Source organism: Octopus bimaculoides, chromosome 2 (assembly GCF_046866305.1).
Source record: "Octopus bimaculoides isolate indiv1 chromosome 2, ASM4686630v1, whole genome shotgun sequence".
Taxonomy (NCBI): Eukaryota; Metazoa; Mollusca; class Cephalopoda; order Octopoda; family Octopodidae; genus Octopus; species Octopus bimaculoides.
In genome coordinates, this window is record NC_142929.1 from 7,889,126 (window position 1) to 7,902,184 (window position 13,059).

A 13,059-nucleotide genomic window follows, 5' to 3' on the forward strand; every position below is an offset into this window, starting at 1 on the left:
GATCGATAAAACTTACTTGGAAACGGATGCGTGGCGTTCGATCAAATAATAATATAAATAATAGATAAATGTATGCATATATCCATACATACATGTACATACCTACATCTATATGTATATATACATGCATATATGGGTACAGGACAACAAAAAAACGTTGAACACAATGAGGAACGGAAATATAAAAACAAAAACATAGAAAACAAACTTCTTTCGAACAACGAAAAAACAGAGAACAAGACATGCAACATAAAGAGTATACCACTTCGTCAGTTGTCCCTGTTTCATCTACTCCGTGTTATATATATATATGTGTGTGTATGTATACATATATATAGATATATATGTATGCATGTATATCTTAATATATAAATCTGAAGTTGTGTGTCTGTGTGAAGCCTTTTTGAAAGTTTATAGAAATCCACATTTTCCACTTTTTCGTAAAAATTTTTACATCAATGGAATTTTCTCGATGTGAACTTTCCAGTGCAGTAATTAGATTTTTTAAATTCCGTTTACTTTGTGTGATTTAAGGGAGATTTGGCTGTTATTTCTAGCAACTTTTATATTTCATCCCTTCTACCTGGAACGCCATTCTTACACACACGCTCAACATAAAAATATAGAGAGTAAGACTAAAAGAGGGAGAGGGAGAGAGAGAGAAAGTGATACATACAACGTCATAGATTAAACTTTCATCTCAGTATTCTTTACCTATTTTTCATAACATAGATACGTAAAAACACACACAACCACACATACATGACCTGTGACAACAACATATACATTGCTCTAAATCTCTATTCATTTCTCCCCCTCTTCCTCTCTCGCTCTCTCAAACGTATACACGTGCAAGTAAACACAATCATTCACATCGTGGTATATTTACAAAACATTGATGGCATAACTACAGAGTCGTATCCCCCAACTTTGGAAGGTCCTAACTTTCATAAAAATGAATATTTTTTTAGGAAATTTTCTATGCATATATAATTTATTATGTAGATTCCAAATATACAAATATACAGTGAAAGTGTTTTGGAAGGGGATGGGGTACAATATTCGGAAATTCCACTTAAATTCCTCTTAACTTCCAGGAAAATGAATACTTTTTCATGAAATTTTGTACAAATGTACCTTGATGTATGTACATTTCAAGCATGTAGGAATTTTGAAGGAAACAACTGCAGGTTATTTTTGAGAAGTGTTCCTCACTCGGTGGTGTTTCGAAGCAAGTCGTCCATATTTGTTTCATTTTTCTCTATTATGTGCTTATGTGCATCCTTAGATTTCTAATGAAGTAATAGGCAGTGAAGAGAAGCAGTCATAAGAAAATTTTTAACTACCCCTATTCTTTTCTCTCCCCCTCTCTACCTCTTCCTCTCTCACTCTCTCAAAAGCATACACGTGCAAGTACACAATCATTCAGTAAAATATAACTCATGTTCATCAATGTTTTGTAAATTTACCACGATTTTCACTAGGGTGTTAGGGTTAGGGTTTTAGGGTCAGGGTTAGGGTTCAGGATTAATGTTACGGTTACGTTTTTTAGGGTTAGGGTTAGGGTTTAGGGTTAGTGTTAGGGTTAGTGTTAGGATTAGGTTTAGGATTAGGGTTGGGTAATCGTGCGGGTGTTAATATGAAATATTACAGATATGTGAAAAGTACCGACCCTGCCATCTATTATAACTTTTGTTGTTCTGTTTAATATATACATAGATTATGCCTCCAAAGAAGAGAGTTTGCTGGGGAAAGACAACAACCAGTTTAAAATGACAGCCACAGACTGCAGCAATTCACCACATTCCAGTAGCTACTTTGAACATACTGCAAAATGGTGCATCAACACCTTCTGCCCAATCTGATAGAATGCTGGCAAAACTGTTTAGCAACAGATCGCCAGCAATTGCTTCATCACAAATTGCCATCCTAGCTCCTGTGAAAAGGGATTACCCTGCTATGTATAATCAGGGCAGCACAAAAAGTTGTTTTGCACAAGCATTTCTATAGCCAATTACATGGATGAAATTTACGTATGCTTAATAATTTTACACAAAACAGCCTTCAGACTTTCCCTATTAATTTCATTGTCTTTTGAATTATGAACATATTTACATCATAAGGGTTTTTTCGTTGTAAGGCTTTCTTTTTTAGTTGATTTTCAGCTAGCAAGACTTATCGTAGATGGCATAATAAGTCACACCAGGACAAGGTCAGGTTATACTGCTAGTATGTATATATATATATATATATATATATATATATATATGTGTGTGTGTGTGTGTGTGTGTGTGTGTGTGTGTGTGTGTGTATGTATATATGTATATAAATATGTGTGTGGATGCATATATGTGTGTATATATATATGTATGTATATATGTGTATATATATATATATATATATATATATCATCATATATATATATATATATATATATGTATATATATATATGTATATATGTATGTGTATGTATATATATATATATGTGTATATATGTATGTGTGTATATATATATATATATATATATATATATATATATATAATTTTGTATGGATAATGAAAACAACCTGAATAAGAAGAAAAATGATTCTGAGTACAAGAAAAAGTAAGAAAAATATATTTTTTAAATGTGTTGAAAAAAACATCTCAAGGTGGGGAGGTGTTGTGGCAGACACCACAAGGTGAGAAGTGGGCTGGTCCACTACTAATAAATAGTGAACGGACACAGTCAGTAGTGTCAGCCAGCGAGGTATGCTGTTAGAGCCAGTCCCACACAGACAACGAAATATGTCGCTATAATGCGGGACATAACAAGTAGCAATCGAATTCTGTTATCCAGAGCACTACATCAGCAGCGGAGAATGAATTTTTAAAGCATAATTGTTAGAATAAGAACAGGATAGTCAAAGTTAAGGATGCCAATATTATCTGGTAGTAAAGGCTTCTTGCTTAGAGTGAAAAGCAGATTGTATAAAGCCTGTATACATACAACTGTCACTAGAGAGGAGATGAAAAAGGCTTAAAACAAATGAAGCCAGGAGGTTCTGCTGGATGGGTGATGTCAGGGAGCGTGGATAACACAGTGTAAAGGATTTAAGAGAAAAATTGGGTATAAGAGGCATCAGTTGAAATGCACAAGAGAGAAGACAGTAGTATCGTGTGATGCATATAGATGAGGACAGTTGCATAAAGAAGTGCTTCTTTCTACACCAATTGTGGAAGGAAGCTGTTAAACAGATAGACCCAGGAGGACATGGCAAAAATTGGTGAGAAATGGTCTTTTGACATTGGGCATTAAAGATAAGATAAAAAAGGACCAGCATTTCTGGCAGTTTTCTGCACTTCAGAAAACATGTCAATCTAAAGAAAGTCTTGGCCACCCATAAATACAGGCATCTCCTTTACAGTGATGACCCACCATGTCCTCTTGCAAACACATACACAATGGTGTCACATAAAAGCACCTGTGCCACAACCACTAAAAAGAACCATGCCAGTGTCAATTAAAATCACCTGTGCCAGTGCTACATCAAGAATATACGAGACAAACGTTCCAACACATGACAAAACTGAGAGCAGACATTGTATGATGATAATAATGGTAAAGATCATGATGAATTATTAGCAATTTTACCACAAACCACTACAAAAATGTAGAGTTTTCAAATTTTAATCTATAAATGAAAAGAAGATACTATGGCTTGGCCAAAATATAATAAACCCAAATAAATTCACTGAAAAATAATACTTACGTTTCTAGAGTTTCATCAATTACTCTGTTTCTTTCATTTCTTCTACCATTTCTACAGAATTTAAAATATTGGCCATTATTAAATTTCTATTCCATATTTATTTCATACTAGAAAACAAACCAAGTATATTTTAGTACCGTATTTCTTGAGATGCTCAGTGTTTCTTTCAATTAATTTTAAATATGACAAAGGATTTAATAAAATTTAGTTATTATTAAGCTAGTGTTAGGAACATCAATTGTGACTAATGTTTGGAAGTAGATTTTAATTCAGAACTTTTGAAAACAAGAAATTTGTACTTCAGAGCAAGAGGCAGTTTCAGATGTTTGGTATCGAACAGGATAAACAGGTCCAACTTTGTTACTCAAAATGAAAATGGTGAAAATTCAATTAGGAGTTACAATGGACAGTGTGAATAATTTCAGTTTGGTGAAGAGGGAAATCATAATGGAATGAAATGCTCTAACTGTTGTAGCAAAGAAAGAAGATATGTCTGATAGAGACAACAGTTAAGATTAAGAAATAGTGAGAAACATGTCATCAGTAGAGCAATATTGTAGTTGTATAAATGAAGGTTAAGCATGTTAAAGACGACATAAGATTTGAAGATCATCAGCTCTCACCATCCCATCTGTTTACTCCAAGAGAAATAATATTTTTAGAACTACAGCATCTGATGTGGGACTTTCTTTTTTCAAGTCAGCAATGTAAGGAATTTTCCATCATGGGAAGAAAGAAGATTAAAGGTTTTCAACAAAATATATTTAAACCCAATTTATTCAATGAAAAGTGTCGCTTACATTGCTTCACCATCTTGATTTCTTTTCTTTTGACTTTCTCTAACATTTGTCCTAAAAGTAAAACATGGATTTTATCTTTTGTTTTTCATTCTAGAATTATTTCACAGAAATAAACAACGTTTTGGAAGTTAAATGTCAGAAAATGATTGCATTTTATAGGGAATAAATTACTCAGCAGATTAGGAAGAGAGTTGGCCTGGATGAGATGCAGTTCTGTTTCATACCAGGAAGAAACACAACTGGTGCTGTCCCCTTGGTAAGGCAGGAGAAGTATTTATCCATGAATAAACCATTGTATCTAGCTTGAGCTGGAGTAAGACTTTCAAAAGTAAACCTCTCTCCTTGGCTATTGTGGGCCAAAGAAACCCTTGGACATGACTATTATTGCTCCCTCAGTTGGTGGTCAATACTGAAGGTATGGATTGATGAGTTGTTTGAGACCATACAAGCCATGTACAAGCATGCTGTCAATAAGTTGAAGGTCCTAAATGAGTAAAGCAATGAATTAAGTGTACAAGTAAGCATTCACCAAAGACAAGTTCTTAGCCCATTCTTTTTTTTTTTAATCATAATCCTCAAGGACATAACAACGGAATTTAAGATTGGTTGCCCTTGCAAACACCTCCAAGACTGATCAATGTTGTATTTTATGTCAGAACTGTTATATACAATGCAGAGGAAATTTCAGGTGTGGCACCAGGTCAGAAATCATATAAACATAGAATTAATTTAGATGAGAGCAAAATTCTGACGAGGCATAAAATAGAAAAATCACACATCCCTTCAGGGGGATGGCCCTGCTCAAAATGTAGGAAAGGTATTGGTAGAAACTCAATACAATGTATCCAGTGCAAGTTCTGCACACACAGAGTGCAGTAGTAAAATAAATACTAAAAGGTAAAATAAATACTAAAAGGTAAGATAAATACTAAGTATATACAGAGGAGAGACTCCCTCAAATGATTAGGATATCCTTAGAAGTAGTAATGAAATTCTATTATTGGAAAATTTACTACAAACCCCTACAAAAATGTAGAGTTTTCAAATTTTAATCTATAAATGAACAGAAAATACTATGGCTTCAGCAAAATATAATAAACCCAAATAAATTCACTGAGAAATAATACTTACCTTTCTAGAGTTTCATCAATTCCACTGTTTCTTTCATTTCTACCATTTCTACACAATTTAAAATATTAACCATTATTATATATTTATTCCATATTTATTTCATACTAGAAAACAAAGCAAGTATATTTTACTACTGAAATTTAAAACAGGTCCAACTTTATTGCTCAAACTGAAAATGGTAGACATTCAATCAGGACTTGCAATTTGGTGGAAAGGGAGATCATCGAGGACAGAAATGCTATAGTTGTTGTAGATGAAATGTCTCATAGACACAACAGTTAAGATTAGGAATTCGTAGGAAGCTTGTAAAGAGTAGAGCAATATTGTAGTTGTATAAATAAAGGTCAGGCATGATAAAGATGACATAAAATATGAAGATTCCCAGCTCTCACCATACCATCTGGTTACTCCAGGAGAAATCATATTCTTAGAACTACACTGTGTGTGGCAGATATGCAGATAAAATAAATAGTAAGTATATAGAGTAAAGACTCCCTAAAATGATCAGGGTATCTTTAGAAGTAGTAATCAAATTCTGTTATCCAGGCCATCCTGTTAGCAATGGAGAACGAATTTTTGAAGCATTATTGTTAGAATAAGAACAGGATAGTCAAATTTAATGGTGCCAGTATCTGGTAGTAAAACACCTCGCCCTAAGGGTGAAAAGCAGATTGAATATTGGCTGTGTACATACAACTAGGCAACATGACAGTGAAACATGAATTGTCACATGACATGCAAAAGGCTTAAAACAAAAGAAGCCAGGAGGTTCAACTGGTTGGTCATGTCAGTGTGCATGTATGATAAAATTGGGTATAAGAGGCATCAGTTGTAGTGCACAGAAGAGAAAACTGACAATATGTGATGCATATCGATGAGAATAGCTGCATAAAGAAGTGTTTATTTCTACTCCAATTGTGAGCGAAAACTTGGGAAAAAGTGGTGAGAAACAGTCTTCAGACACTGGGGTTTACAGGGATGATAAGAATGACCAAGATTTCTAGCAGTTTTTTGCACTTCCGAAGACACATCAAGCTAAGGAAAATCTTGGCCTCCCATACATACAGACATGCCCTTTACAGCTATGACCCACTACATCCCTGACTTGCAAGCACATACACAATGCCCCCATAAACACACCTGTTCCAGAACCACTAGAAATGACATTGCCAGTGTCAATTAAAAGCACCCATGCCATTACCACATAAAAACACCTGTGCCAATGCCACATCAAGAATATATGAGATACTCTATAAAGTGGTTGGCATTAGAAAGATCCAGCTATAGGACCCATAAGGAAACAGACAATTGCAGCCTGGACAGACCTCCAGCTGGCGAGCTCCTGTCAAATATTGCACCACATCAAAAATTTGAGAATGGGCATTAACTGGTGATAATGATGACTTATTTACAATTTTACCACAAACACCCACAAGACTGTAGAGTTTTCAAATTTTAATCTATAAATGAACTGAAAATACTATGACTTCAGCAAAATATAATAAACCCAAATAAATTCACTGAAAAATATTACTTACCTTTCTAAAGTTTCCTCAATTCCCCTGTTTCTTTCATTTCTAACGTTTCTACAGAATTTGAAATATTAGCCATTATTATATCTTTATTCCATATTTATTTCATATCATAAAACTAAGCAAGTATATTTTAGGTTTAAATTTAAACAGGTCCAGCCTTGTTACTCAAAATCAAAATGGTGAAAATTCAATCACGCGTTGCAAGGAACAGTGTGAATAATTAGTTTGGTGGGAAGGGAGATCATTGAGAAAAGAAAGATGAAATGCCTGGTAGAGACAAAATTCAGAATAGGAATTCGTGGGAAGCTTCTAATTAGTAGAGCAATATTGTAGTTGTATAAATGAAGGTTAGGCATGATAAAGATGACATATGATTTAAACATTTTCAGCTCTCACCATCCCATCTGGTTACTCCAGAAGAAATAATATTGTTAGAACTACAGTATCTGTAGTCAGACTTTGTTTTATCAAATCAGCAATGTAAGGAATTTTCCATCATGGGAAGAAAGAAGATTAAAGGTTTTCAACAAAATATATTTAAACCCAATTTATTCAATGAAAAGTGTTGCTTACATTGCTTCAGCATCTTGATTTCTTTTCTTTTGACTTTCTCTAACATTTGTCCTAAAAGTAAAACATGGATTATAGTATTTTTTTCTTTTCTCATTCTAGAATTATTTCACAGAAATAAACAACATTTTGGAAGTTACATGTAATCGAAGGCAAGTACTTTTTGGGGGAATAATTACTCAACTGATTACAATTCTGTTTTGCACCAGAAAGAAACACAACTAGTGCTATCCTCCTGGTAAGGCAACTGCAACACAAGTATTTTAGTCCTGAATAAATCATTGTATCTGCTGTTTGTAGAGCTGGAGAAAGACTTCCAAATAGAAACATCTATTCTTGGCTATTGTGGGCCTAAGAAAGCCTTGGACAGAGGTCATTGCTCCTTCAGCTGGTGGTCAGTGCAAAAGCAATAGATTGATGAGTTGTTGGTGAGAGCAGTACAAGCATGCTCTCAATAAGGTTAAATTATGCAATGAGTAAAGGAATGAATTTACTGTACAAGTAAGCCTTTACCAATGTCAAGTTCTTAGCCTACTCTTTTTTCAATCATAGTCCTAAAGGACATAACAGAGGAATTTCTGACTGGTTACCCTTGCAAGCTCCTCTAATACTGATCAAAAGGCTTCAAAGAAATACATTACCCATGCACATTCTGCTGGGTGGGTATTGTCAGTGTGTATATATGACAGAGCGTAAAGAGAAAAATCGGGTATAAGAGGCATCGGTTGCAGTGCACAGAAGAGAAAACTGTGACAATATGTGATGCATATGGATGAGAATAGCTGCATAAGGAAGTGTTTGTTTCTACTCCAATTGTGAGCGAAAACTTGGGAAAAAGTGGTGAGAAACAGTCTTCAGACACTGGGGTTTACAGGGATGATAAGAAAGGACCAAGATTTCTAGCAGTTTTTTGTACTTCCGAAGACACATCAAGCTAAGGAAAGTCTTGGCCACCCATACATACAGACATGCCCTTTACAGCTATGACCCACTACATCCCTGACTTGCAAGCACATACACAATGCCCCCATAAACACACCTGTTCCAGAACCACTAGAAATGACATTGCCAGTGTCAATTAAAGCACCCATGCCATTACCACATAAAAACACCTGTGCCAATGCCACATCAAGAATATATGAGATACTCTATAAAGTGGTTGGCATTAGAAAGATCCAGCTATAGGACCCATAAGGAAACAGACAATTGCAGCCTGGACAGACCTCCAGCTGGCGAGCTCCTGTCAAATATTCCACCACATCAAAAATTTGAGAATGGGCATTAACTGGTGATAATGATGACTTATTTACAATTTTACCACAAACACCCACAAGACTGTAGAGTTTTCAAATTTTAATCTATAAATGAACTGAAAATACTATGACTTCAGCAAAATATAATAAACCCAAATAAATTCACTGAAAAATATTACTTACCTTTCTAAAGTTTCCTCAATTCCCCTGTTTCTTTCATTTCTACCATTTCTACAGAATTTGAAATATTAGCCATTATTATATCTTTATTCCATATTTATTTCATATTATAAAACTAAGCAAGTATATTTTAGGTTTAAATTTAAACAGGTCCAGCTTTGTTACTCAAAATCAAAATGGTGAAAATTCAATCACGCGTTGCAAGGAACAGTGTGAATAATTAGTTTGGTGGGAAGGGAGATCATTGAGAAAAGAAAGATGAAATGCCTGGTAGAGACAAAATTCAGATTAGGAATTCGTGGGAAGCTTCTAATTAGTAGAGCAATATTGTAGTTGTATAAATGAAGGTTAGGCATGATAAAGATGACATATGATTTAAACATTTTCAGCTCTCACCATCCCATCTGGTTACTCCAGAAGAAATAATATTGTTAGAACTACAGTATCTGTAGTCAGACTTTGTTTTATCAAATCAGCAATGTAAGGAATTTTCCATCATGGGAAGAAAGAAGATTAAAGGTTTTCAACAAAATATATTTAAACCCAATTTATTCAATGAAAAGTGTTGCTTACATTGCTTCAGCATCTTGATTTCTTTTCTTTTGACTTTCTCTAACATTTGTCCTAAAAGTAAAACATGGATTATAGTATTTTTTTCTTTTCTCATTCTAGAATTATTTCACAGAAATAAACAACATTTTGGAAGTTACATGTAATCGAAGGCAAGTACTTTTTTGGGGAATAATTACTCAACTGATTACAATTCTGTTTTGCACCAGAAAGAAACACAACTAGTGCTATCCTCCTGGTAAGGCAACTGCAACACAAGTATTTTAGTCCTGAATAAATCATTGTATCTGCTGTTTGTAGAGCTGGAGAAAGACTTCCAAATAGAAACATCTATTCTTGGCTATTGTGGGCCTAAGAAAGCCTTGGACAGAGGTCATTGCTCCTTCAGCTGGTGGTCAGTGCAAAAGCAATAGATTGATGAGTTGTTGGTGAGAGCAGTACAAGCATGCTCTCAATAAGGTTAAATTATGCAATGAGTAAAGGAATGAATTTACTGTACAAGTAAGCCTTTACCAATGTCAAGTTCTTAGCCTACTCTTTTTTCAATCATAGTCCTAAAGGACATAACAGAGGAATTTCTGACTGGTTACCCTTGCAAGCTCCTCTAATACTGATCAAAAGGCTTCAAAGAAATACATTACCCATGCACATTCTGCTGGGTGGGTATTGTCAGTGTGTATATATGACAGAGCGTAAAGAGAAAAATCGGGTATAAGAGGCATCGGTTGTAGTGCACAGAAGAGAAAACTGTGACAATATGTGATGCATATGGATGAGAATAGCTGCATAAAGAAGTGTTTGTTTCTACTCCAATTGTGAGCGAAAACTTGGGAAAAAGTGGTGAGAAACAGTCTTCAGACACTGGGGTTTACAGGGATGATAAGAAAGGACCAAGATTTCTAGCAGTTTTTTGTACTTCCAAAGACACATCAAGCTAAGGAAAGTCTTGGCCACCCATACATACAGACATGCCCTTTACAGCTATGACCCACTACATCCCTGACTTGCAAGCACATACACAATGCCCCCATAAACACACCTGTTCCAGAACCACTAGAAATGACATTGCCAGTGTCAATTAAAAGCACCCATGCCATTACCACATAAAAACACCTGTGCCAATGCCACATCAAGAATATATGAGATACTCTATAAAGTGGTTGGCATTAGAAAGATCCAGCTATAGGACCCATAAGGAAACAGACAATTGCAGCCTGGACAGACCTCCAGCTGGCGAGCTCCTGTCAAATATTGCACCACATCAAAAATTTGAGAATGGGCATTAACTGGTGATAATGATGACTTATTTACAATTTTACCACAAACACCCACAAGACTGTAGAGTTTTCAAATTTTAATCTATAAATGAACTGAAAATACTATGACTTCAGCAAAATATAATAAACCCAAATAAATTCACTGAAAAATATTACTTACCTTTCTAGAGTTTCATCAATTCCCCTGTTTCTTTCATTTATACCATTTCTACAGAATTTGAAATATTAGCCATTATTATATCTTTATTCCATATTTATTTCATATTATAAAACTAAGCAAGTATATTTTACGTTTAAATTTAAACAGGTCCAGCCTTGTTACTCAAAATCAAAATGGTGAAAATGCAAGCACGCATTGCAAGGAACAGTGTGAATAATTAGTTTGGTGGGAAGGGAGATCATTGAGAAAAGAAAGATGAAAGGCCTGGTAGAGACAAAATTCAGATTAGGAATTCGTGGGAAGCTTCTAATTAGTAGAGCAATATTGTAGTTGTATAAATGAAGGTTAGGCATGATAAAGATGACATATGATTTAAACATTTTCAGCTCTCACCATCCCATCTGGTTACTCCAGAAGAAATAATATTGTTAGAACTACAGTATCTGTAGTCAGACTTTGTTTTATCAAATCAGCAATGTAAGGAATTTTCCATCATGGGAAGAAAGAAGATTAAAGGTTTTCAACAAAATATATTTAAACCCAATTTATTCAATGAAAAGTGTTGCTTACATTGCTTCAGCATCTTGATTTCTTTTCTTTTGACTTTCTCTAACATTTGTCCTAAAAGTAAAACATGGATTATAGTATTTTTTTCTTTTCTCATTCTAGAATTATTTCACAGAAATAAACAACATTTTGGAAGTTACATGTAATCGAAGGCAAGTACTTTTTTGAGGAATAATTACTCAACTGATTACAAAGAGAGTTGACCTGGATGAGATGCAATTCTGTTTTGCAACAGAAAGAAACACAACTAGTGCTATCCTCCTGGTAAGGCAACTGCAACACAAGTATTTTAGTCCTGAATAAATCATTGTATCTGGTGTTTGTAGAGCTGGAGAAAGACTTCCAAATAGAAACACCTATTCTTGGCTATTGTGGGCCTAAGAAAGCCTTGGACAGAGGTCATTGCTCCTTCAGCTGGTGGTCAGTGCAAAAGCAATAGATTGATGAGTTGTTGGTGAGAGCAGTATAAGCATGCTCTCAATAAGGTTAAATTATGCAATGAGTAAAGGAATGAATTTACTGTACAAGTAAGCCTTTACCAATGTCAAGTTCTTAGCCTACTCTTTTTTCAATCATAGTCCTAAAGGACATAACAGGAATTTCTGACTGGTTACCCTTGCAAGCTCCTCTAATACTGATCAAAAGGCTTCAAAGAAATACATTACCCATGCACATTCTGCTGGGTGGGTATTGTCAGTGTGTATATATGACAGAGCGTAAAGAGAAAAATCGGGTATAAGAGGCATCGGTTGCAGTGCACAGAAGAGAAAACTGTGACAATATGTGATGCATATGGATGAGAATAGCTGCATGAAGAAGTGTTTGTTTCTACTCCAATTGTGAGCGAAAACTTGGGAAAAAGTGGTGAGAAACAGTCTTCAGACACTGGGTTTACAGGGATGATAAGAAAGGACCAAGATTTCTAGCAGTTTTTTGTACTTCCGAAGACACATCAAGCTAAGGAAAGTCTTGGCCACCCATACATACAGACATGCCCTTTACAGCTATGACCCACTACATCCCTGACTTGCAAGCACATACACAATGCCCCCATAAACACACCTGTTCCAGAACCACTAGAAATGACATTGCCAGTGTCAATTAAAAGCACCCATGCCATTACCACATAAAAACACCTGTGCCAATGCCACATCAAGAATATATGAGATACTCTATAAAGTGGTTGGCATTAGAAAGATCCAGCTATAGGACCCATAAGGAAACAGACAATTGCAGCCTGGACAGACCTCCAGCTGGCGAGCTC

The 13,059-nt window shown here is 35.1% G+C and overlaps 1 protein-coding gene across 1 annotated transcript in view; it reads right to left on the minus strand.

Annotated features, from left to right (window-relative positions):
* The window catches only part of LOC106867629 (uncharacterized), a 252,388-nt gene that overhangs the window by 201,802 nt on the left and 37,527 nt on the right, over positions 1 to 13,059 (minus strand). Inside the window, exons 17-25 of the mRNA XM_089340670.1 lie at positions 11,799 to 11,849; positions 11,229 to 11,276; positions 9,795 to 9,845; positions 9,225 to 9,272; positions 7,792 to 7,842; positions 7,222 to 7,269; positions 5,684 to 5,731; positions 4,553 to 4,603; positions 3,753 to 3,803 (exon numbers count right to left, since the gene is read on the minus strand). Of these exons, the coding sequence (XP_089196796.1) occupies positions 3,753 to 3,803; positions 4,553 to 4,603; positions 5,684 to 5,731; positions 7,222 to 7,269; positions 7,792 to 7,842; positions 9,225 to 9,272; positions 9,795 to 9,845; positions 11,229 to 11,276; positions 11,799 to 11,849 (447 nt within the window). The remainder of the gene's footprint in view (positions 1 to 3,752; positions 3,804 to 4,552; positions 4,604 to 5,683; positions 5,732 to 7,221; positions 7,270 to 7,791; positions 7,843 to 9,224; positions 9,273 to 9,794; positions 9,846 to 11,228; positions 11,277 to 11,798; positions 11,850 to 13,059) is intronic.